The sequence below is a fragment of the Rosa rugosa genome, chromosome 4 (genome assembly GCF_958449725.1).
Source record: "Rosa rugosa chromosome 4, drRosRugo1.1, whole genome shotgun sequence".
NCBI classification, from domain to species: Eukaryota; Viridiplantae; Streptophyta; class Magnoliopsida; order Rosales; family Rosaceae; genus Rosa; species Rosa rugosa.
Window position 1 is genome coordinate 15545001 of NC_084823.1, and position 26883 is coordinate 15571883.

The 26883-nt window shown below is 37.6% G+C and overlaps 2 protein-coding genes and 1 pseudogene across 2 annotated transcripts; 2 read left to right on the forward strand and 1 right to left on the reverse strand.

Annotated features, from left to right (window-relative positions):
• Positions 1–8843: 8843 nt before the first annotated feature.
• LOC133742073 (O-fucosyltransferase 9) lies at positions 8844–16639 on the forward strand. The gene is made up of 10 exons (XM_062169764.1): positions 8844–9493; positions 9881–9953; positions 10610–10677; positions 11496–11584; positions 12744–12941; positions 13161–13365; positions 13457–13624; positions 14932–15099; positions 15287–15477; positions 16203–16639. The coding sequence occupies exons 1-10, from the start codon at positions 9104–9106 to the stop codon at positions 16369–16371; spliced, it is 1719 nt and encodes a 572-aa protein (XP_062025748.1). The 5' UTR covers positions 8844–9103; the 3' UTR covers positions 16372–16639.
• A 484-nt stretch (positions 16640–17123) lies between these two features.
• Positions 17124–19797, reverse strand: LOC133744409 (ATP-dependent Clp protease ATP-binding subunit ClpA homolog CD4B, chloroplastic-like; annotated as a pseudogene).
• Positions 19798–23349: 3552 nt separating this feature from the next.
• On the forward strand, positions 23350–24858 carry LOC133742074 (transcription repressor MYB6-like). The gene is made up of 3 exons (XM_062169765.1): positions 23350–23697; positions 23809–23938; positions 24035–24858. The coding sequence occupies exons 1-3, from the start codon at positions 23565–23567 to the stop codon at positions 24702–24704; spliced, it is 933 nt and encodes a 310-aa protein (XP_062025749.1). The 5' UTR covers positions 23350–23564; the 3' UTR covers positions 24705–24858.
• Positions 24859–26883: the final 2025 nt, after the last annotated feature.

Sequence of the window (26883 nt, forward strand, 5' to 3'; positions counted from 1 at the left end):
GGAGAAAAGAATATGTGAACTAACAACAACCAAACTAAAATGCTCAAGAACAACCTACTTCAAGAATTTATCTCTTGAAAGTCTGAGTTACTGACCGATTATTGTAAACGAATTCCAAATTTTCTCTTGAAAGTCAAAGGAATCAAAAGAACGTGAAGCAAGACCCAGTTCCATTTTCTCTGTAAAAGTTCAACCAAGTGCGAAACCAAAATCAGAAGAAGAAGATGAAGACAGACCAGAGAAGAGGAAGAAAGACAATTCACCTGAACAAGAAGTGGAGTCTTTACCCCTGGACCTCCCTAACGCCACCCAATTCACGTTCTGCAGAAAAGCTAAACAAATCAATATTTTATAACTAGAACAAGCAATGACATCAACATCTCAAAATCTCAAACTCGAATAAAACCCAAACCCAATCATACCCAACAAACCCAAATTGGAAATTTCCAAACCCTAATCAAACAAAGGCCCTATTAAAGAGGGATATAGTACCTGTAGACTAATCAATTATCTAGCTCGACCGGAGTTGATGCGGTCTTAAGTTTCGGCGACTTCGAGCTGAGGCGGCGAAGAGAGTAAACCACCGGACCAGGTAGCGACTTCGAGCTGGGGCTGCGGAGAGAGAGTGAGAGTGAGAGGCGGAGAGAGAGTGAGGCAAGAGCGAGAGACAGTGAGAGCGAGAATGTATCGATTTCACTCTCGATAGGCTGGTGAGATGGTGAGAGCGAAAGGGAGGGAGAATGACCTAATTTTTTTCAACCAAGGGAGGGAAGTTTTTGGTTTTGATACGACCAAGGGAGGGAATTGAGCTAGATAGGGATTTGGCTACAAAATAAATGTAAAATAATTTTTTTTTGTTTTTTCTGATTTCTCAGACAACACATGTCCTAGTAACTGTTGTCTTAAAGTTGTCAATTTCACCAAATTTCAATTGATTACAATGTGTTGGCTGAGTTTGAGAACAGACGATAAATATAACTAATATGTCGTCTGACTAACTCAAACGACACCAAAATGTCGTATGTCGTCTGTTACATGTCGTGTGATTCACTTTGTGTAGTAGTGAGAGGAAGGCTGGTGTAAATTCTATTTATAAACTCATAGGAATTGTTCCTCTTCTCCTCGTGGTCCTCCAGTTTATGTTGAATTGCCTGATACAGAGTCCGATCATGGAGAGGATTCTCAAGGGTATCCGACTGATACTTCTAAAGAGGATCATGCTAATTTTTTAAAAGAGGCGTCTGATCATGTTCCTGAGGTGTCTCTCAAGGATGAAATTGATCAAGATGGTGACGATCAGGTTGTTTCTTCATCTTCCTCTCCATTTCACATTGCAAACCTCTTAGTACAGATTTAGGTATCATCATGGTGATGTACCATACAAAAAACTTCTGGAATGACAAAACAGAAGATGAGTCTTTGCAAGTGACTACAGGGATTGATGGAGGTATCTTTTTCTTGAAAAGAAAACTAAATGATAAGATAAGGACCTTCATGTATTGAGGTCTAGCAGTAGTAAGACTTGAGCCATTTGCCATTGATGGGGTCAGTTAGTTCACTGCTGTTAGCATAAACAAGATGGTAATAACCACTGCTGTGAGACTCCTTAACGACAAATGGTCCCTCCCATTGAGCTGCAAATTTAGAAGGGCCGGACATCTGTCTTCTTACCCAGTCAGCGATTTCCCCTTCTTTGAAGCTTCTGTCCTTGATTGTTCTATTGTAAGCTTTGGTCACTCTTTACCAATACGCTTTTGCCTTGGCCTCTGCTTGTTTTCTTCTCTCATCTGCTGCTTCAAGATCCATCATCCTCCACTTTGCACAAGATTCATCATCCCATTCCAGATTGTTTACTGCTAGCACTCTAGCTGTCCGGACCATAAGCTCCACTGGTAAAACTGCTTTGGATCCATAAACCAAGGAATATGGAGAAAACCCGGTGGCACTGCTAAGTGAGGTGCAATAAGCCCATAGGTCATCTGGTAGATGAATACTCCATCCTCCCTTGTATTCATGCACCATCTTGCTCAAGATCCAGATGAGTGTCTTGTTTGTAGCTTCAGCTTGGCTGTTCCCTTTGGGATAATAAGGTGTTGATCTCCTGTGTGCTTGATTCAGTATCCCTTAAGTGTTTCGCTTACTTCTTGATTGACGAATGGTGTTCCAAAATATCAGACACAATTTTGTAAGGAATGCCGAATCTGCAAACGATATTTTCCCTTATGAAATTTGAAATTGCAGCTCCCATTGCCTTACGAAGTGGAACTGGCTCCATTCATTTGGTGAAGGAATCAGTTGCTGTGAGGATCCATATGAAGCCCCTAGAAGGTGGGTGAATGGTTCCTACTAAGTCTAACCACCAAGTATGGAATGGTCAAGGTGTCTTCATGTCTTGTAACAACGTCGGTGGCTTGTGACTTAAGTTTCCGTGCGCTTGGCATGTGTGACGCTTCTTGACTGTGTTGTGGGCATCTTCGCGCATGTTAGGTCAATAGTATCTTAAGTCTAACAGCTGCTGGTAAAGCTTCTTTCTTCCCTGATGCTCTCCACACTCTCCAGCATGCACCTCTTGCAGGACTTGTTGACATTTAGTAGTCCCAAGGCATCTTAATGGCTCGCCATTGAATCCCTTCCTATACAGCGTGCTCCCATCCACAAAATACCTTTTTATTGTCTTTTTGATTTTGTATGCATGCTTACGATCTTCCAGCAGTGTCTTACTTATGAGGTATTCTAAGTATGGTGATCTCCAATCCTCCGTGATTGCTGCTGTAAATCCCTCGTGCTCTGACGGGATCAAGGAGCATTTGGGGCATGAATGTTGCGTCTCTGCTGCTTGTTTCTTCATGTCTGGCCAGTAATGACCTCTACGTTGCAATCTTCGATATAAGCTGACCACCTGCTCAACCCTACAAGTGGCATCATGTACCTCTTGCAATCTTCTTTGAGCTTCCCTTTCATCTACACAACGGGTCAACACTCTTCCCAGGAGACGCTTGTATAACTTTCTGAATATCAAACTATAGTCTCCTAGCGTCCTGAGCTTGTCTCCTTTGTCTAACAGAGCCATCTCATTCTTGACGGATTCTCACCAATCATTCTCGCTTGGTAGGCTTGAGAGAATCACAACTTCTACACATGGCTTGTTGTTTTGGATTACAGTGATGTTGGGTTGCTCCTTTGTGAACGAAAGTTTAGAGTCAAGGGTAGCTAAAGCGTCTACATATCTGTTAGTGCTGCCGAGAATGTGCTCAAGAGTTATCTGTTTAAACCCCTTGATTAGCTTTTCTGCCAAAGTCCTATAGGGTGTCAAGATTGCTTCTTTCACTGCGAAGTCTCCCTTCATTTGACTAATGACTAGGTTTGAATGCCCGATCACTCTGATTTGATTTTCTTGACTCTCAATTCATGTGCAGTTGAGAGCCCAGCAATAAAAGCTTCATATTCTGCAATAGTATTGGTGCATGAGAAGTTTAGCTTGAACAAGAGAGAGGTTTGACATGCCCCTTAGGGTCCACGAGTACAACTCCAGCTCCTCCTCCATTAGCCGTGGCTGACCCGTCGAAGTCAAGGGTCCAGGGTTTTTCTTCTTCAACCATCGCTGTCATTCCAGGTAATGGTGTCGTACATACAATGTCGAACTCAGACAACTGGAGCAGCCATCTTGCCAGCATTGGTCTCGTCAGCAAATATCTGACCAAATCAGTACGTCTTCATAGATAAGTCCCAAACAAAGCCTTTCCGCCTTGGGGTAGCGTGTTTCATCTCCTCTCAAAACCCGCAATCCGTCATAAACGATATATGGTGCGGCCATCTGGCAGCACCACTCGAGAGCACTGAGGTTGCTGTGCTTGAATACAGGCACTTTATTGCCTTACCAGCGTTGCAAGCTCATTGTTGCTGAGATCCCGAATGTTAACCCACGATGGTAAAGGCGTGCCTGTGGCTTTGGACGGACTGCCTCCTTCTCCATCAATGAATACATCATAAAATTGTGCTTCAGTGAAATGGCTTTCAGTCTGGTGGAATGGTACCTGATTTCCTGGCAGCCTGATAGGTTTGAGTCCAATCCTTCCCTTGACGCACTGATGATAAGTGGAAGGTACGATCTTATGCTTGTTCAACCATGCATAACTTATGTCAGCATCAACAACATAGAACTTGGTAAGAGACTGAATTGGTCCGACCTTGAGGTTTAGTAGTATGTACCCTACAGCCTGCTCACTTCTATTTGCAAATCCATCAATTGCCATGTTCGCCTTCACAATTTTAGTCAGAGGAACTCCATGCAGCATTGAGCACTTAGAGAGATATAATATTCAGGGAAGACCATGTGTCCACCAAGGCTTGTCTCACAAATACATCATTGATTTATGCTTCCAAATATAGTGGTCCCCAGTGATCTGGGTAAGCAACTCTCATATCTTTGTCGGTGAACACGATAGCGTTATCATCACCTTCAAATAAGCTCCTGCCCCTTTGTGTCTTAGTCTCGACAGCAAAACATTGTGGGAAAAATGCTTCCGATACGTTCATCAGGGCTTTAGCAGCAGCCTGCCTGGCTTAAGGCCCGTACTCTAGTTGATCAAAAAGTGATTTGAACTTAGGGTTTTTCTGAAGAACTTGTGCAATAGTAGGCCTATTACACTGCACAACATCAGTTTCCTCAATGTCTTCTTCTACCTCTGTCACATGATAGACTTGATCCATCATGTTGCCAAGACTCTGACCACCATCGGTTCTTATTCGGCCCTCCAAAGTTGAGCTACTCCCCACTTATCACTGGAAAACCATGGATTATCATAACTATAGGCCCTGAAATATTGTTGCCAAGAAGCCTGATCAATAGGGCCTTGATATTCGCTCAATGCCCAAGATCCATTATCCTGATCCATGGCTTCATCTCCAACACCAGTGATGACAACACATAACCCTTTTCTGTGGCGTTTCGGCAATGGATCATCATATATAGCTTGCTTCTTTAATGGGAGCTCGAGAGTGCCTTCGTCGATCTTTGCATGAAGAATCCTTTGTAAAGTTTCACAAGCAGGGGTAGGATGTCCCACTATCTGATGATAACGGCAGTAGCGTGGATTTTTCTTATCCTACCTGGTGGGGGGTCTTTCTCGTTGCATGGGTTTGATCACTCCATCAACAAACAGCGTATCAAGTATGGCATAAAGTTCTTCATCTGTACAAGGGACTGCCGGGACAGTTCCAGACCTTTCCTTCCTCTTCAAATGCCTTTCATCCATCACTAGAGCTTGATATGTATCCCTCTGAGCTGTGTCTTTTTTGTCTCTCCACTCCTTTGACTTGTTGTAGTTTTAACTGACATGCTTGTTTTCCTCACAGCTTCATTTAATCTAGAAAATTGAGTAATGCCGATGTTCTCCAAATAAACCTTGTATTCAGGCAGAATATTGCTGATGCAGATTTCCACCAAGGACTCTTCATCCTTCTCATCATAGCAATCTAAAGCCAAATCACAAAAGTGACACAAAATCCACCAAGTTTTCTCTTGTTCTTTGGCGAGAGTTGTTCAGCTGTGCAATGGTCACCCTCTCCTCATATTGGAAATATTTTCTGCAAAATTTGCCTGCCATCTCCTCCCAGTTTCGGATGGAACTAGGAGCTAGGGTGGTATACCAAGTATATGCACGATCAGTGAGGGTTTTAGAAAATTTTCTTAGCCTGAGATTATGATTGCTAGCATATATGAGAGCCGAGAGCGTCGATAAATCGACTAATATGCATGCTCTTTTGCGCTGCCCTTTCTTCCATCAAAAAGAGTAAAAGCAGGTGTTTCATAATTTTTGGGATAAGATAAATGCATTATGCTTGAAGGATAAGGTGGTTGAGGAGCATACTTCTAGTCTTTGGAGCTACAACGCAATTCCTTTTCTAGCATGGTAACAACATCTTCTTGGGTGACAAATGAGGGCACGTTCTGATGATCAGATTCTTTTGCCACAGCAGACTCTTTATGAGAGACCTTCTTTGGTTGTTCTACATTATTTGGTTGCTCAGGCTGCTTTGTTACTATGATTGAGCTGACCAATTGCTTCATGGTGTCGACCATTTCTCTCTGGGTTCTACTAAAAGCTCTAAGGATGTGCTTCAGATCTACAGGAGTGATTTCTTCCTCCTCTTGCCTTTCTTCCTTCTCTAGTTGCTCTTCATGCCTGCAAACGGAATCAACGTGCTCTTCTTCCTCTTGGGAAGGCATGCTTCTGTTATTCCTCTTCCTTCGTGGTGGAGCCATCTCACAGGTCACAGCCTAGTCCCCAGTGAAGTTGCCAAAAATGTAAGGGTGATTTTGTGTTTTGGACTTTAGGTAGCAAGACCCTTTTGATTAAGTGAGACTAGGCCCAAAATTGACAAATGTTAGACCTAAGAACAACTTTGTTGTGACCAGCTAGATGATAATAGCATCAATTAGAGCTAATTTCACGAGAACAGAACTTATAGGTGGATATGGTGTGGGAGCTAGATGCCTGAGAGTTTAGTAGAGAGAGAGAGAGAGAGAGTTCCAGTAATGACATGGTTTAATCCTGCAAAATCGACAACTACTTCGAAATCATTCCTTAACAGTGCTTCAGATCCAATATTTAAGAACATGTTTTACCTTCTAGGAAAATCAACACATCGAGATAAGGTAATTTTGTTTGTTGCATCAAAGGTATTGATTGGAAAAGCCAAGTACCATCTTCATGTGTTTCCATGATAATGTTTATATAGATACCAAGTAGAATCTTGACAATTTAATCTAAGGATGATTTTGTAAACACATCGGTTCTCTATAGGCAGAAAAGTCACCAACAAGAGTTAAACCCTAGATAACATCAAGTCATCAACTAAAATCTACATATCGCTAACATATTCGAAATTTCCTTAAGTGGTGGTGATGAGTCTTTGGCAATGATCACTTAATTTGATGGAACATGAGTATAAAATTTTCCTACATTGAAAAGAATAAGCATGTGCAGCGCGAGAGAAAAATAATATGAACGAGTAAGGGAGAACGTACGTAAGAGGTTTGTTGTCATAGAGAATGATGATGGAGATATTAGTTAGCTAGCAAGTCAGATAGAAATAATACCTTTGATGTATATTTCAAAATTTCTCCGCAGAGGTGTTTTACCAGCTGTGGAAGTGGTTTGAACAGGGCGTGTATGTGAATGTGGGCTGTACAAAGTGTTAGTACTAAGTACTCTGCTTTTCAAGAAAGAATATTTTTTTTTGCCAAACTTTTAAGAAAGAAGATTGAAGAGAACATTTTTCTTGTCTTCCATATTAGAAAGGTAGTAATAAAGATGGAAGCATGAATCAATTACACCATTGGGGCCTTTTGCATTAGGAGGTAATCGATTCATGCTCCCATCTTTGTTACTACCTTTCCAATATGAAAGTGCATAGAATCATGATAATATCATTACAATAAAGATGCTAAAGTCCTGCACATTTTTTTAGTTTTATTTTTTTGATGATTTTCCTCAGATATGCTTGTGGGAATATAAATGGAGAAAGATGGGTTAGATTAACCCAGTCAGTTTTACTAGCATATCATATTATCATAATTTTAGAGAAGCCAATATAATTGCCGATCTTGTAGGTTTTCGTCATAAATTTTCTTGTAATATTGGTTTGGTGTAATAATCTTTCTTTGTCTGTTCGACCGTTATTATAACCATTAATTATGGGTCTTTCTAAATATACCCAGCAAATATCTAAATACACCCAGCATTCTAAATATTATTATATATTTCCCGTTTTACCCTGATTTAAACAAACCCAGCAACCTTGTTTAAATAAACCCAGCAAACACAACACAACAGCCAAAGTCAGATCAGCTTCAGTGTGTGTGTGTGTGTATATATATATATATATATATATTTTTAATAAATACAGAATGTGATTGTATTCAGGTCTATTGAAATCTATAATTATTTCCAACAAGGAACACGAAGCTGGGTTCTATAATCTCCTCATGGTATAGATTATTTCCAAAACTAACATATCACCTGGTTTGAAGGAGAAGTTGGGTTTATACGAGAAGCCATTTTCAGTTTAAGGGCAATAGGAACTGCCTCAATCTCAGTTGTTTCTTTTGTTCCGGATTGTCGTCGGTAAACAATAGCAACCGCTACACTTGTGGGTTTGTGTATGCTAGGTGTATTATAATGAGGGCAAAATTGGAAAATAAAGGACAATTTTTTAGCTGCTGAGTCTATTTAGAAATTTGCTGGGTTCAAATAGAAACACCCTTAATTATAGAGAAGCCAACATAATTGCTGATTTTGCAGGATTATGTCAAAAAATTTCTTGTAATATTGTTTGGTGTAATAATCTTCCTTCATGTGTACGTTTGACCATTGTAATAACCATAACTCTTAAAAAGCAGTAAGTATCTCTTCTAAACCAAGCAATACATTTGTTATAAAAAATAATTAAAGTAGTAAATTTTATGAGTTACATCATTTGCTTTAGGATAGACATCACCACACTGCACTGCACTCTGTTTGATGCTCCACAATATTCCAATATCGAAAATGTCTTCACCCTACTAAAGTACAGTACCCAAAATAAAATTGACTAATCTTTTATGTTAATTTACTTCACGATAGACATGCCCGTACTCCAACCGACTGTTCCTCCCACAACAGTCCAAACGTCCGAAAATGTCCTCACTCTAAATAGAAATGCACACCGAGGCGCCCAAAAAGAAAAAATCATGCACAACTGCACAAGCGTATCCCACCACTACAAAAGAACAAAGCATTTACTTCGCGCGGGCCCCACCTCACAATACAACAGTGTGTAATGAAAGCAACGCACCACCGCAAGTCCCCGTGATTCAAGCCACCCACGCCAATTCTCTCCTTCCCAAATTTCGTTATCTTCTTCTTCACTTCTTCTTCTTCTTCTTCTTCTTCCCCCAAAAACCCAACTAAGCCCGCACTTCCCGCCACTACTCCACCTAACACTACCACTAATGCAGCACCGCCACCACTACTACCACTACCACCAGCCGCCTCACTTCTTCCACAGCCAGATCTCAATCTCTCTCTAACCCTACTTCAATTCCTTTACTCCGCCGCCAATGCACGGCTACAGCCGCCTCGGCATGCCCCGCGGCGGCGGCGGCTCTATTACCGCCTCGCCGCCGTCCTCGCCGCGGTGCCGCCACGGCCGGAGCAAGAACTCCTCCGGCGGCGGCCGCGGCCCCAAGCAGCCTAGCATTGCGGAGAGGGCGGTGTTTTTTATCATCTCGGTGGTGTTTAGAAGACGAGGCATGCTTTTATTCGCGCCTCTGTTGTATATTTCCGGAATGTTGTTGTATATGGGCACTGTGAGCTTCGATGTAGTTAGCTTGAAGAACGTTGTGATTATCAGTAAGCCGTCGCCGCCGGGATCACTGTACAGGAGTCCTCAGGTTTTTCAGAAGCTCTGGCCTTATATGCAGGCCGAGAGTAATCACACTCCTAATTTGGTCAGTGCCTTTTAGTAACTAAGTTTCTAATTCGGGTCGATTCGGTGTTGGATTGAAAAATGCAGCATTTGCTATGTGTTTTGTAGTTACTGTGAATCCGAGATTTCGTCGCTATGCTTTTGTTCATTGTTCATTGTTCATTTGCATATGCGATTTGACGATCGAGATTTTGAAAACTTATCTAAGCTATATATGAGATGAATAGAACTATGCAGTCCTCAAGTCTAAGCGTGTTTCGGTAGAAAATGTACATGAAATTAGTGTTGTAGCTAGTTCTCCACTTCTTATGAATGAGTGGTGTAGTTTATTGTGCACTTTGTATAAAGTTATGAATGATGCTTACAATGAGCTATGTGAATTGACACTGCTGAAATGAAAATGTTGCAGTTGATGACAGTGTGGAACTCAAATGTGCATAAAGTTTGGAAGCCTTGTATTCCCAAAGATACTCTGAAAGCAGGTTAGATTTTTGTTTAAAAGATCACAGTTAATTGACGAGCAATAGGTAATTGTCTGTTGGGATTATTACTGGTTTACAGAGATTCTTCTTAGTTGAACTCATCATTTGGTTCAGCTCTGTGGGCAACAGGGCCTACTCTGCAGTATTAAGTTTAGCTATAAGATCAATATCCGCACACACATGCTGCAAAAGTTTGTGGACCCATAATTTATGCCCCATGGAGGGCGCATTGGAATACTAAACAAGTTTAATTTGGAAATGGAAATACCGTCCCCTAGTTTTCCCAGTGGCACATGCATGCGTACAGAAATTTGTATCAAGACATTCTGCTTCTTGCATATTTTGCAAATTTTCATGTAATTATACCAGTGTATAAAGTAGTTATTAAGAGAATGTTTTGTTGCAAAATATAATGAATTTTCAGTATTTACAGTAATATTAGGTGATACATATGTAACAGGGTGTAGATTACTGTAAATAATATGTTATCCCTTTCAATGTTCAGCTTACTTCTATTTGTCTAGCATTTTTAACTCTGGCTGCATATCAGAAGTAAATATCAAATACAGACTTCTGCTATTCGATAATTGACCAACAAAATGAATACTTGTTGTTTATATGAAATGAATAACTAACTTCAGTAGTTTAATTTACAGAATTACCAAAGTCAAATGGTCTATTCATAATTGAAGCGAACGGTGGGTTGAACCAGCAACGGTTGTCGGTAGGTCTAATTATTGCTTAGTAGAATTCATTTTCTTGATGGTTGGAATTATTGATCTAATTATAATGAGTATCATTTCTACGCATGTTTCTGTTTTATTTCTTTTGGTGGATTCAATCTTTGAAGAAAGAGACCAATTCATAACTAAATGAAATTTGCAGCCAATTACCATTTTGTAGGAGATGCTTTTAGTTCTTTTTTGGTATTAAGTGATGGCTCAAGTATCTGGTTTTTAGAACACCAAGGATGTTTTGTTTTATCATGAGGCTTGATTTATAAAATATGTGGAATTTCAAATGGGGGAGGTCATAACCAACCCAATCATTTTGTTGGTTCTATTGACCATATGCGTTGAAGTCAATACAATCGGCAACAATGAGTGTCAAACACTGTTGTGCCGCTACAGAAATTGAACAATATAGGTTTATGGTCTTTTGTTAGATACATAGTATATTAGGTGGTTGGCCGGATCTGCGCTTCAAACAAGTCTACTAGGTGAATAGTCTAGATTGTTGGAGAAACATAACATGCTAGAAACCTAGACTTCCAGCTGTCTAACTATAGATTGTCCCCTATATAAGTCAGTTGTGTTTATTGAACCAATTGTGACCAATGTGACAATAAGTATGGTGACCAAGTATCAATTTATCCACTCATTGTTACATTTAGACTTAGAAAAGAATATGTTTGCCTGAAGTGCTTGAGTAGGTTAGATTGCATGCTCGTTTCATAAACTTAATAGTTATCATAACTATGTCTTCTGCATCTTAATTTTTCCCTTTTAGTTCCTGACTTTTGCCTTTTCAATTTTCACATAGATATGTGATGCAGTTGCTGTGGCTGGACTCTTAAATGCAACTCTTCTGATTCCAATCTTTCATCTAAATAGTGTTTGGAGAGACTCAAGGTGATTTTCAGATTAATTGAACTATTATAAAGACTTTAATTATCAGTTGCATGTTACCTATTCTCTAGTCGTTCTAAATAGTTTAACAGATTACTGCAGAGAAAAAACACTAGAAAAGATCACCGTATGATGATTAACTAATTGCTGTATAAGTCTTAGTAAAGATATTTATAAATATAGTATAGTAACGTAATAGTTGTTGAACCTCCTTTATTATTGTAATACCCTCTCCCTCGGTGTTGTGCAAAGTATAAAATAATACAAAAGTACACATGATATTTCCCAGGAATTTAGAAATATGCAAGACGATCCTGTATTGGAAATATATTTGAAAAGACCACCTCATCTGATAAGTGATAACATACATTATTGCAGCCAACTTTGAGTTTTCTCTTTTGTTAATGATAGAAGTTGAAGTACTTCAAGTGCCACGAGAAGCCAAACAGTAAACAGAAATATCAGGAATGAAGGAAAGCTAGGTTTTTAATTTAAAATTTAGGGGTGACTCAGATGGGAAAGGGAAAGCAACACTGTCATTTGGTTGCCCTTGTTCGTTCTATTTTCCTAACTAACCTGAGTCTCTCTCTCTGTTTTTTTTTTCTCCCCCAAGTTCAGTGCTTAATATGTCTGTCACTTCTGCCTACCTTTTTCCTGGTTCCTTGTCACTTTTGCAGTTTCTTTTCTGGTCAGTTACTTGCATATGGTTATAAAACTCTAGCTTATTCTGTTACCAATAGATCGTGGTATATTGTTAAAGTCATTTTAATTAGATAATGTGCTTGTTGCTGATATATTGTTTATGAAAAGAAAATGTTGGAAATGGCAATTCTGGATTGAAGTCTTTACACCGCCAAGAAGAGATGTTGAAGGGATATTATTTCCAAAGTTTTTTATAAACTAGATCTGAAAAAAGAAAAAAGAAAAAAATATTTTCACAGAGGCATCTAATAGTTATGGTAGACAATAAAAAGTTTTGAATATATATTCATGTAGCATACAGTATGACCTGACAGTCTAATTGGTGCATCGTTTCCCATATATTTACAGTACATCTGAAGCATGGCACAGTATTCAAAATATGTCTTGTTTTGACTAGAAAATCATTCTCTCTTCTTGATAATGCTGCAAGGTATTGATCCTTTATTTCCACTTATTGCAGTCACTTCGGGAACATATTTGATGAAGATTTCTTCATCCATGCTCTCAGAAATCACGTTAATGTGGTCAGGGAACTTCCAGAAGATATACTTCAGCGGTTTGACAATAATATAAGCAACATTGTGAATTTGAGAGTGAAAGGTTGGTCAAGTTCAACTCACTATCTCCGTAAGGTCCTCCCGAAGTTAGAGGAGATGGGGTACGTCTCCTACCTTTATTACTATTTCTATTATCTTTTGGTTTTCCGTATATGTTTTGATAATCTGGCTTAAATTTTCATCATATAATGTGATGTAGTTTACCTTTTTCTTTCAGAGTTATGTCTGCGACTCTTTTTAGTTTCCTTAAGTTTCAGTCATGGTTTTGAGTTACATTGTATGTGACAGCTATATATAGTTTCCCTCAATCCATGTTTCAGGGCTGTGCGCATTGCACCTTTTTCAAACAGATTGGCTCATGCAGTTCCTTCAAACATCCAGAGCCTTAGATGCTTAGCCAATTTTGAAGCACTGAGGTTCTCGAATTCAATAAGACTGCTTGCAGATAAAATGGTTGATCGAATGGTCAAAAGTAGCTCCCACAGTGAAGGCAAATATGTTTCAGTACATCTTCGCTTTGAAGAGGTCTTATTCTTTATCTTTTTATTTGAACTTCTGAACTCTTCTGCAGCTGTACTTTCTGCAACTTCTAAATGCTGGTTCTCTGTTTATAAAGGACATGGTTGCGTTTTCATGCTGTGAATATGATGGTGGGAAGGAAGAGAAACATGAAATGGATATTGCTCGAGAAAGAAGCTGGAGAGGAAAATTCAGGAGAAGGGGTAGAGTAATTAGGCCAGGTGCAAATCGTGTTGATGGGAAATGCCCTTTAACGCCATTAGAGGTACAATGCTGTGCTTTCTTTCTTTTAATTTTGTAAGCTACAATTTCAACTTTTTTTAAAATCTTATCCTACTCGGTTGCTGTAAGGTATATATTGTTCTGCTGTATGGGTTGTTGAAAAGTATTACCCTTAAATATTGGTAACTAAGTTCCTTAAAACTGACATGTAACCTCTAATATTCAGATTTCTAATTAAAGATAATAGTTTCTACTTGTGATCATAATGAACTACTCACTATAGATAAATTTACAAAGACTGGATAATAATAAGAATAATAATAATAATAATAAATTTTTAGAGAAGTCATGGGAGCTTTGAGCATTGTCTGATTGCTGAAAAAAAAAACTGTAGGAAAAGAGTTGTACAAAGCATTATTTGGTTTGAGGAATGTCTGAGTAATTGCTGGGATAAACTTTGTTTAATCTTCTAATGAAAGCATGTTCCTACTCTGAAGAAAACAAGTAAAACTTAAATAAAACAAAGAAGATTAAACAAAGTTTATCCCAGCAACATACTTTTACTTTCAGTGTGGAAATGCTACCATCGCCTTATATAGATAGGGGCACACCAAAATGTCTTCAAAAAAGGAATCACGATTCAGAAATTATCTGGGATACGGTTACAGACTTTTGTAGGTTGAAATGTTATATACTTAGTTTATACATAATGTGTCTTCAGTCATATTATCCGTAACATTCATTGAAATGCCAATGTCCTAGATTGTTATACACAATTATATACATGGACTTTTTTTTATTCCTTTTAGGTCATTTTCATTTTCAGATCAACTTGAGACATTCCATCTTAATGCCCAAAAAGGAGTGCCCATCTCAGTTATTATAACAGTAAGAGCATTGCCACTCCTCGACACAAACTTCCTGAAAACTGATATCTCCTCAAAACTTCTCCAAATCAGAATAAATGAAACTCCCCAAGAAAGACCCACCTATCCCCAGATAAGGTTTATCCCTGAAATTATCCGCAAATCTAGGGAAAGGAGTGGATGCTCTCGTAACACCAACTGTATTATACCCACTGTATTAAAAATTTTAGTGTCATTCACATGAAGGAAAAATGTCAGTGATTTCTGTCAACACTCATTGTTATTATCTTTTACTAATAATGGCAATTTGATTGTTTTTTTTTTTTTTTTTTAAATTATTGAACATGACCAAATTTTTTCAATAGCTGGTCTGGCTGTGTTGGGGTCAACCGAGTTCTGCATTTAAAGTTAAAATTTGATTACAATAGGATTAGTAAGAACTTGTTCTCAGCTCGAGTGACTAATGTAATATCTGTTGCTGCAGGTAGGAATGATGCTCAGGGGCATGGGATTTGATAATACCACCTCAGTATACATTGCAGCAGGTAAAATTTATAAAGCAGAAAAGTACATGGCTCCACTTAAACAGATGTTTCCACGCTTGCAAATGAAAGACACACTGGCTACTTCAGAAGAACTTGCTCCTTTTAAGGTACCATTTGAGTCACGGGATTGAACTAAATACAGCATCAATCACAAAAGCAAGCAATAGCTTGAGACAAGTGAAATATTTACTATTGCCATTTGCCCTAGGGTCACATTTAAATTTGCTACTTCTGTTATATTTAATAGTGTTAGCGTCAAGTTAATTTTTTTAATTGACAAAATTTCTGTTGTAGGGCCACTTATCTAGGTTGGCTGCTCTTGATTACACGGTTTGCCTCCATAGTGAAGTGTTTGTCACCACTCAGGGGGGTAATTTTCCCCACTTTTTGATGGGCCACCGGCGCTATCTCTATGGAGGACATTCGAAGACAATCAAGCCTGATAAGCGTAAATTGGCACTGTTGTTTGATAATCCCAGTATCAGGTAATTTTTAGTTGAACTTAATTGTTTGATTTTATATGCTGAGTTGCTTTGGTTCTTCATCCATGTAAGCAAAGAATGTGTAACGGTCACTAACAAAGAAATTGGGTACTACCCTACTGGTAAAAGTTCTATTATTTTTCATAATCCCCCTCTTCCTCAGTCCTTTCTCATAGGTTTGGAATTAAAGTGGGAAAAAATAAAAAGACATGTTATTATAATGTCTTTACAGAAGTATAACAGATGCAGGTAGCCTTGTAATTTAACACCTTGGAGAAGATTGTCTTCCGTAATTGTTGCTTTCTCTCTACGGACATTCTAGCTTGTGCATCTTGCAGATTTTATTACGCAAATGAGAATACAAAACTATCCAAATTATTGAACTTTTAGAGAGAGAATTTGTACTATCACCATAATGTGTTTCTCAATTTCAAAAACCTGAGTGTTCAATTTTCATTGCCAATGAAAAGCATGAATGGAAAATTAAGCATATATAAACATGAATGGAAAAAGGTTTTAAGCTATATAAACTTATCAAAAAGAGGTTTATATAAATTAACTTTGTACTTGTTTAAAGGGATAACATGATTGGAAAATTAAGCATATATACAGCCTACACAAATGTTAAACTTCGGCTGTTACTCTTTTCATCATCAGCCTAATCCTTCACTTTAAAGCATTGCATACAGAATACAAATGTCTATTCATTCACATTTCATGTTTTTCAGATGGGAAGATTTCAAGCGACAGATGCAAGACATGCTCAGACACAGTGACCAGAAGGGTGTTGAAGTGAGAAAACCCAGTGCCTCACTATATACATTTCCCATGCCAGATTGTATGTGTAAGGAAGGAGAAGCTATAGATGAAAACAGTAACACAACAACAGAGACTTGAATACGTAAAAATTGTCAGTAGACTTACAATTCTTTGTTCACCTGTAATTTAGTGTATCATTCATTTGTGTTTATCAACAAAATAATGTATCATTCATTCAGTTATAAATTTTTTCTTTCATTTGAGTAGAGAGGGTAGTGTATACAAGGTACTCATTTGGTTTAGTAACCATGTTGGATCAGTACTCTGGTACTCAAAATTCATTGTATATGGACAATAACAGATAAATTCTTTTGTATTAATTTTCTACTTTGCTTTGGTCCATTCATTTGAGGTTCTGACTGCTTCTTGTGACATGTAGCTATATGCTATGATGTGTCGAGACAATTTTATATCTTTAGTTCATGCCACGTCGGAGACAATTTTATGTATGGCGTCGAATTCTGGATGGTGGATCTATCCATACCTCCCTTTGTAAATTAATATGACATTATATAAGATAGCTTATTTTCATAGTGCTAGTCTTAGTCGATTATGATGATTGCCTCATTTCATCATTTCCAATTTGAACACTAGGCGATCTAGGTTTTTTTATCAGGGTTATAGTGGGCTACTCATGTAGTTCTCCTTCTACTTTTGATAATTGGGGTGTGATTATTCCCCGGGTTGTGCCATCAAGTTACGTTCTTTTATTATAAATACCAGCACTCCCAAAAGACCAAACACAAGTACGGACTATGGAAGAAGGGAAAAAAAAAAAAAAAAATAGTAACTATACTATCTGAGACTGAACTATGGATGCTCTTCTTCTGTATAACTGCTAAAGTCTTGATCAGTCAAGTCAAGCATCAATAAACAGCTTTGAATTACCACTCCCAGCTAGTACTTTTCAACAAAACAGACTACTTTTGAAGAGAATGTTCAAATGAAAAATTACAGACATATTGGCAAAAGGTGAAGTGGTGCTTTCAACTTTCAAACGGTACTATAGCCCATGGCAAAGATTCAGGAGAACCACTGATTGAGCACAATTACATTCCCATCAAAATCGACATCCACAATAACTGTGTCGCCCTCTTTGATTTCCCTTGCTAGCATCTTCTCAGCCATGTTGTCCTCCAAAAGTCTCATTATGGCTCTTCTTAGAGGCCTTGCCCCATAGCTTGGATTGTATCCTTCATCGACCAACCTATCCCTCAACCTCTCTGTCACTTGAAGCTCTATCTCTTTAGTCTTCAGCCTTTCGGAAACTGGCAATTGGACGATTAGGATATTTGAGTCCAACACGGCCTCGGTGAATAGCACGACTAATAGCCTTGACTGCTTCATCCTGACCAATAACCCGCTTATGGAGGGTCTCTCTTCCATCTTGAGAAGGCGATCCGATTCATCAGCTGACACTTTGTCAACAGGAATACCAGTCCAAGAGAAAACGATATGTTGAATATCCACTTCAGTTACCATAGGTCCTACATCCCCTGCCTCGCTCTCAGCCTTGCTCATCTCTTTGCCTTTCTCTTTTATATTTCTGATCTGTGTCTTAAGGTCCATTTCTCTCTCACGTAACTCCCCAACCTGTCCCAAGTTATTGTGTTGTCAGTTTAATCAGTTGAAGCTTTTTAAGACACAAATTATCAGAAGTAAATATTTGAGAGTTCTAATTTACTACACTGGACACACACAATTCTTATATCCATCTTACTCTAAATCACCTTGAAAGTATACCAATATTTCTGGCCGCAATCTTCTATACATTCACTACTAATCTGGTTCATCATATTCATGGTATAATTGCAACATGAGTGGTTTACAACTTCAGCAAACATACCGATCCAAAGCATATGTCAAAAATCTATACCTTTTCAAAGTCTTGGCTTCGAACAGCTTCATTCTTCTCCTTGGTAATCTGTCTCAGTTCTTTGTCAAGATCTCTAGCTTCTTCAGGTAGCTGCAAAGATCATATAATAGGTCACGTCAACTCAAAAATCCCTGAGATAAAAAGACGGTGCCTGTCTGGACTTTGAACTAGAAAGTGAGGTCATACCTGTGCATGACAAAAGCGAACTTCAGAACCAGCTCAATCAATCAAGTCAATTGCTTTATCAGGTAGAAAGCGATCACTGTAGAAAACAGAATTATTTAATCAACTAGATATGCAGATATGCATAAGAGGGGAGAAGTAGCTAACATCACTACCAAAAAAAAAAAACATGAAGAAGAAGAAGATGATGATCAATTTCTGCACATATGCTAAATGAGTACTTGATACACCACCGATTACACAAGCTAAATTTCCAGCCAGACAACAATGTCAACTAAAACCATCAACAGCAGAATGTCAAAGAGGTAGCAATGCAAGACAAATATAGATTCTACTATGAACATGACACGTAGAGGGATGCCTACCTGATGTAGTGGTCTGATAGCTGAGCGGCAGCTATCAGAGCTTCATCAGTATACAGGAGCTTGTGGTGGATCTCATATAGCTCCCGGAGCCCTCGCAAAATCTGTATTGTATCGTCCACAGATGGTTCAGGAACTTTAACTTGTTGAAAACGTCTTTCCAATGCTGGGTCACTCTCAATGTGCTTTCTGTATTCGTCTAGAGTGGTGGCTCCAATACACTGCAGCATAGATGTAAAACTCAATATTTGGATGCAAAACACCACCATCATTCTTGAATCACCAAGACTGAAAAGCACCCAAAAACAGTACATATATATAAAGCTTGAACGGCAAAAATCACCAGAACTATAATTGCATTCTTCGATAACAAATAGGTATATATATAGAATGTAATAAACCAAGAAGAAAAAACTACTTTATTATTTCTATCCATGCCTTGTATCGTAAAAAATTACCTTCAGTTCACCCCTTGCAAGGGCTGGTTTTAATATATTTGCAGCATCTATTGCTCCTTCTGCTGCTCCTGCTCCAATTAAAGTGTGCACCTCATCAATAAAGAAAATTATCTCATCACTTTGTTTGATTTCCTCAATTAGTTTCTTCAATCTTTCCTCGAACTCTCCACGGTATTTTGTACCAGCAACCAGAAGACCCATATCCAGAGTGATAACCTATAGAATGGCAGGTGGGGAGGTAGCATGTGTTATTCTATTGCTCTCCAATGAATGTATTGATTTTTCAACATAATATGAACATGCTGCGACAAGGAATAATACTAAACTGGACTGAAACCCCAGCCATGATACTAAACTAAAGCAACAAGCAAACTCAAATTAGGAGGCAAGAAAACCCAAATCCAAACAAACAGAATCAAACCCAAAAACCCTAATGGACAATCTAAACCCCCAATTTAATCAAATGTAACAGAACCAATTTAACAACCTGTGCAAAACCAAGTTACCAATTTAATCAAATGAACAACTACGGTTTATAATTTGGTCATTTGGATGCCTAGACCTAATATGACGTAAAACCAAAGGTATAATTTGATCTTACTGGGACAGAAGCTGGAGGATGCATTGGTAAATGCAAAGAAGAACACTTCACACCAGAAGATGCAGTTGACCAAGGTGTTTTCGATCAGATTGCTAGTTAGTAAACTCTCTGGAACATTGCCTAAAGTTAATGCATGTTTTGTTATTATCTGCAGCTACATGATTGCTTTATGCAAGTAAAAGATTACAGAGAAAGACTTAAAAAGAAGTGAAGATAAACTTCAGGTTGGTGATTTTGTTCCTCTTGAGCTTAATGTACAGGAAAAGATCAATTTGAGAGGGGGAAAAAAGGTATCATTTTAGAAATGTAATGATGAAGAACAATATTATTTTGTCTATCCACAAACTGAAGTAAAAACTATCTAGATTTTGGTTTTGAATGCATTCTGAGTCAAAGAAGCTACCAAATTCCCGTTTGAGTAATAGAACAACTAGAGTTTATAATTTGATCATTTGGATGCCTAAAACACAAACATGCTATCCTAATTGCAAACAGCATTAAATCTGCAGAAAAAAAATAAAGAAAAAACAAACCCACATCAGATATCTAGCAAATACATAATTTCTAGATAAAAGGAATGCTGCTTTACGATTATAAAACAGAAAATCAAAGCTTCTGATAAAAGTCATCCCCAAAGAGAACATGAAACCAAGTGGAAATTAAGCTTGATATACTATGACTAGTTATGCTATCAATTCATTTCGTCAAACTCAGCAGCCCGCAGAGAGAATGGTGCCTTTGCGAGTTGCTGCCTTGCCCCAATTCCCCCAAACACAAACCCAACGAACCTGATTTGAAATCATTAACAAATTAAAAACTTGATAAAACATTTCCCTCAAATTGAATCGATTGAAATTCAACCAAATTGCAATACATACTTGCACGGTTAAGAGAGGAAGAACTGAAGAAGAAGAGTAGAACTCGATTGGTAATCGGTAATCGGACCTATGCCGCTATGCGGCTGCGAAACAGCGAAAGTGCGAAGTCGGCCTCGAGTCTCAGACCTCACTCACCTCAGACTTCGAGAAAGGGAAACCCTATTCTTTGTACTCTGACATGGTCGGCCGAAAGAGGAAGAAATAGGAAGAGATTGAGAGGTGTGGTCTTGAACAAGCTCCTCTCTCTTGTATTGCGGGAACTAGTTTGGGTCCTAAACCCTAGTTTGCTGGTGTTGCCTGGTTTTGAATCACTTAAGCATTTTAAGGCCTAAAGGTTTCAACTCATGCAGCATCGTTTTTCAATTACTTGAATTTTCATGTCGAAAACTATAATTGGGCGGGAAGCTCACATACGTGTCGTCAAATTTTGAAAAATGACCTCTTTTAAGACATTTTTTTTTATTTTTTGTTTTTATAATAAACTTATAATCTTATTTTTTTAAAACAGTTGAAAAATGACTATTTACAGACTTAAAATGTCATAACTACCCTTAATCAAAGTTTATAATCTTCTTTTTAAAACAGTTCAAAAATACCATTTCCAGAATTAAAATGTCAAAGCTATCGTCAAGGAAGGCCTAAGTCAAAATTATAATTGTGACCTTACTTAATTTTGATAGTATTCTTATTTACATTTGTTTATTGTAAATTTGAGTATTTTATTTAAAAACAACTCTAAAGGAAATAATGCAATTAATTTTCTAGTCTGATTAAGATGTAAAACTATAGGATATGAATGTATCCAAACAAATAATTGGATATGAGGCCTCAATTTGTGTTGGTGAACAAAAAGAAAACAAAAAAGCCCAAATTAAATATCGAAGAGGTCCAAGATAAATGAACTTTATATGATAAGGCTCTCTTACTTGAATGGGCTCCTTCTCAAAATTGCTACTAGGCCTTTGAATGTTTCTACACTTTTTAATTTTTTTTTTTTTGAGTTTTTCTTTGGTTAGACAAACGTTTTTATATTAATAACAAATTACATATAAGTTACTAACAAAAGATTACTTAACAGATATATCCTTCAAAAATTGTATTAATGGGCCAAAATGAGGCATTCTCAAACTTGAGGCCTAAGGCAACTGTCTTGACTGCCTGCCCTTTGGGCTGGCCTTGGCTAAATCACGTTTATAATTCAATAAACAACACTAAACCAACTCAGCATTCGAACACAGGACAGCGTTATTGTAGAGAGACCCAGTGCATCAGCTTAAGCACTTGCTGTGGTTATTACTTAATTCAATTAATATACAATACAATTGGAGTTACGGTATTAAACAAATTCAATTCATTTCTAAGAAAATTTCTAAATTCTTTTATTTATTTTATTGTCATTTATATGCCAAATCATGCACCACATAGACTAAAACTTTATTTTACTAACTTTTAATTGTTCACTTGTTTCTAATATTTCCTTTTTTTGGTTGCTGACTATGAGGGCATTTCCCTCATTTCGTTGTTGGCTTGCTGTTGTGTTCAATGAATTTTGATTTCAATACCAAAGCCACATCAAAAATCAAAATAATATTGAAATTTTTCATGTTCTTAGTTTCTTACGGTCATCCGCACTATTCACCTTTTAACGCCTGCTTTCTTAATCTGCAGCATTCACAGCGGACCCTTTTCATCCTCTTTTGACAAGAGATCCTCTTTTATTTCAATAATACCATATCACAACGGATAAGCAACCGCCCCAATTATGACTCACAAAATTCCTTTTCTTACCTCTTTTTTCAAGTCTAGATAAAGATCATGTGTATCTCAAACTTAAATGACCAATAAGTCCCCAAGTGAGGCACAACCAGTCAGGCAAACATCAGCCCACAGGAGATTGTTTGGGTGGGCAATCAAGATTGTCCCTTCAAAATTAAAAGCCACATGGAAAAATAAGGCTAGTATTTTTTTTCTACTTTGGAAGAGCTTGAGCAACCAAATGTCTGGTCGATTTAGACAGATACAGAGAGACATGAAAAATTCTTAGTTAGTTTGACTGTGGTACTGATGAATTAAATTTTAAATTTTACAGAATTAAATTATATTTCTAAAGTACTATATGAATGAGAAATATACCTTTTTGAAATCAAAATTACATTCGTGAGTCGTGACTACGTATATTTTGTTGATTTTAGTTTATCTGTTGATTTGTCAAATCTAATAATTCAGCCATCAATGAAAAATATTTCGAAAACTCAGATGAGAGAGATAGGTAGAGAGAGAGAGAGAAAGAGAGAGCGCACAACATACATGAGAAATATACCTTTTTGAAAATTGAAATTACATATGTGACTACTCATATTTTGTTGATTTTAGTTGATCCGTTGATCCGACAAATCTAATAATCCGACCATCAATGAAAAGTATCTCGAAAACTCGGATGGAGAGAGAAAGGTGTGAGAAGGGGAGAGAGAGAAAAAGAGAGCCCACAAAGGGGCCGAATGTGACGTAAAAGTAGAGCTACCTACCAAAATCCGTAACCACTAAATAACCACTCGTCTTTTTCACCAACTCGGTCAAATCCTTCCTTCAATTCCTTCCCCACCTTCATTATTCATATAACTCCGAGTCTATTGCCCCCCCTCCTCCCATTCTCATCTCTCTTCTCCTTGCATATAAATCCCCCTCCCTTTCTTTCCCAATTTGCCTTCAAACCCAAATCTCTCTCTCTCTCTCTCTCTCTCTCTCTCTTCTTATCCTTTCAGTTTCAAAGCTGGTACAGACAAAACACCACAACACCATCACGTATAAATATAAACAGTAATTATCCATACACTGTTCTTGTTCTTCAACTCCTCTCACCCTAGGGGTTCTGTTCAATTTGATTTGATTATTATTACAAGGAAGAAAAAAATTATGGGAAGGTCACCTTGCTGTGAGAAAGCTCACACCAACAAAGGGGCTTGGACCAAAGAAGAAGACCAACGCCTCATCGACTACATACGCATCCATGGCGAAGGTTGCTGGCGCTCCCTCCCTAAACAAGCTGGTAATTCTTCCAAATTTCAATTCTTTCACACATAATCTTCGAAACCCGTAATTCATTTTCCATGTTTGTGTTTTGTTCGGTTGCTTAACAGAGAATTTTCATGTGGAACAGGGTTGCTTAGATGCGGCAAGAGCTGCAGGCTCAGGTGGATAAACTACCTCCGACCTGATCTCAAGCGTGGGAATTTCACCGAAGAAGAAGACGAGCTCATTATCAAGCTCCATAGCTTACTCGGAAACAAGTAATTGAAACTAACCCAATTCTCTCTTCTTTTTTCTATGTCTGCTCTGTTTTGTTACCGGGAAAATTAACCTGAAAATTTGTTCTTTTCTTACAGATGGTCTCTGATTGCGGGGCGTTTACCTGGACGAACCGACAATGAAATCAAAAACTACTGGAACACCCACATCAAGAGAAAGCTCCTCACTCGCGGCCTCGACCCTCAAACCCACCGCCCCCTGAACGAGCCCGCCACAGCCACCGCCACCGCCACCGCCGCGGCAACTTCTCGGCTAGATTTCAGAAACGGGTCTCCACCGTTTTTGTCAGTCGAGAAAATTAACAGCCTAATGGATCAAACCAACTTCAAGAACAACACCAACTCGACCAATAACAAGAAGATTTTGCTGTTCAAACCCAAGAAGGAAGAGGAGTACAACAACAACAACAACAACAACAATTTAGAAGAGGCGAATTGCACCAGCAGTGGCACGACAACCGAGGAAGACCAACAACAACAGAAGCCAGAGATCATGTACAAGTGTGGTGACCTGAACTTGGACCTTTCAATTGGGTTGGAGCCGTTTCAGTCCGAGCCCACTCGGGCATCCTCCGGGAACTCTGCCGAGTCAAAACTGACTCAGCGGACTCCTAATAATCACGATATGTTTGCTCAGGCGGCGGCGGTGTGTTTGTGTTGCCAGGTGGGGTTTCAGAGCAGTGAGGCATGTAGGAGTTGTCAGTGCACAAATGGCTTCTACAGATTTCACAGACCCTTGAATTCATAGTCATCTCTTCTTTTTTCCTTTTTGGGATTAAAAAAAAAAAATGTCTATGTAATAGATGAATTTGGTATAGTTAAGGTAATTCAGTTGAATTCACTTTTGAAGTGTAACTTTTATTACATATAGCAAAGCACAACCTATTGGTATCTCCATATAATCAGTTTTTTTAAATTTTTTTTTTTTTTTTATGACATTGTTTTTCCTTTGTTCCATTTGTTGACTTATGCATTCTCACTAAAATATGTCATTTGATTCTTTTCTTGAATAAGAATGCTAAGCTTTTGAGTGAAATCCATGTCATGTCATGCGGTTAAATAATGTGGTCTAAAACTATGTACTTTAGCTAAACATGTATCATGTCATGCTACAAATTCAGTTTTGTCAAAATAACAATCATAGAGTTTATGTCGGATGTGAATATATGACGGTTAGATCAATCACCTAATTATGTGCTGGATCACTATAAATTTCGAGAGTTTATTCATGTCAAACTCAAGTTTTGTACTTTTGATGTTACAAGTTAAAATACTTTTTTGATATTAAGAATTAAAATAATAAAACCGACCGAAAATGCATGTGATTATATGTATTTATTATATGCTGTAACTCTTGATAATTTCTTTTTGTTGTTATTCATGACCTAAACATCTGTTTGGCAACCGGCATTTAGGTGGAAGTATAATTTGGGTTGTGGCAATTTAGCGCGTAGCGTGGCTTCTTGAAACACAATGAACTTGAATTAGGCAAAGACCCATTATTAGAAGTTTCCCAAGCTAGCTTTTAGTTTGTGTAAAAACCAAAACCAATTTAGTTGGTACTTTGCTCAAGCAAATTATACTAGAAAGAACTCAGTTTTGTGTACTTGTATGATATTAGGAATATAAGCTTGTCAATCAATCAAATCCAATCCCACTTGTTAGTTGGAATAAAAATTATGAGCCTAACTTTCTTTTCTGGTATGGATCAACCTCACATTATAAAGTTGTACATGTAACCAATTCTGGGCAGATTTAGGTGGAGGATTAGCATTGATGATACCGTGTTCTCTAATAACATTAACTCGATCCAATTCTCTGAGCTAAGAACCTAACATCCACTAGACGATTAATAAGTGATGCTTTTAGTTATGGTATGTTACATAACCTTTATGGCACACCACCTAACTTACCTATCTAGCCATCCACCCTCAATCGATTTATTAGCATGTCATAGGACTATGAAACAATATTTATTTAAATTTTTTTTTAGCTCACAATATTTATTTAATTTTGCCACTTTTTTTTTGCCCTTTTGTATAATAAAATGAATTATAAGTTGGGGATATCATATGCTATATATCAGTCTGTAATCTGTCACTTTATTACATGTTATTTATTTTGTTTAGAGGTTATGTTGTCTCGGTTAGTGTTATGTTTTGAGACACATACTCGTATATCCATAATGACATTGATTCTTGTTGTGGAGAAAAAAAAAAAAAGATTATAGAAAATGACCTAAAAACAGAGATGGTTATATTATTCAATTGCATCGCAAGGCAACATCAATGGAGTAGATTAGCATTTTCTTGTAAAATAAAGACGTTGAAGTTCCTTGTACATAAAGAAATGGTTTCTATAAGAAGGATTTCCACACATTTTTGTTAATTGTTATATCAGTGAATAAAGTTATTGAGGTTCCCTGTATAAGAAAATATATAATGTTTATATAACTTGGCCACTTTTCTTTTTTTCTCTCTCTTTTTATAAGAAAATCGTAGAGAATGACCTAAAAATGGGACCGTTGTATTATTGGATTGCCAATGCAATCTCAATGGAGGAGGTTCACATTTTTCCGTAAAATATAGACATTGAAGTTCCTTGTACATAAAGAAGAATGGTTTCTATACTATAAGAAGGATTTTCACATTTTCGTTAATCAGTGAAGGAAGTTATTGAGTTTCATGTCTATCCCACTTACCAACCAATAAGTATCATTTTAAAATGCCTAAGACGCTTCTACATATTCGATAATTTAATACGATATCACGCGATTCACTTTACATATCAATATTTTAAACAAAAGGAAATGTCAATTCATTAGTTTGTCATTGTAAAATTACTTGTTAGTTTTGTGAATCTAACTCATAATTAAAAATGGCCGTAATTCAATTTGGAGAGTGGACTATTTTTTTTTTATCTCTCTT

Excerpts from the sequence above, each read along its gene's own strand:
- LOC133742074 (XM_062169765.1), top strand. The coding sequence starts at position 23,565 with ATGGGAAGGTCACCTTGCTGTGAGAAAGCTCACACCAACAAAGGGGCT. Across the intron at positions 23,698-23,808 it reads CTCCCTCCCTAAACAAGCTG|GGTTGCTTAGATGCGGCAAG; the intron begins GTAATTCTTCCA and ends CATGTGGAACAG. Across the intron at positions 23,939-24,034 it reads CATAGCTTACTCGGAAACAA|ATGGTCTCTGATTGCGGGGC; the intron begins GTAATTGAAACT and ends CTTTTCTTACAG.
- LOC133742073 (XM_062169764.1), top strand. The coding sequence starts at position 9,104 with ATGCACGGCTACAGCCGCCTCGGCATGCCCCGCGGCGGCGGCGGCTCT. Across the intron at positions 9,954-10,609 it reads CAAAGATACTCTGAAAGCAG|AATTACCAAAGTCAAATGGT; the intron begins GTTAGATTTTTG and ends TTTAATTTACAG. Across the intron at positions 13,625-14,931 it reads GCCCTTTAACGCCATTAGAG|GTAGGAATGATGCTCAGGGG; the intron begins GTACAATGCTGT and ends CTGTTGCTGCAG.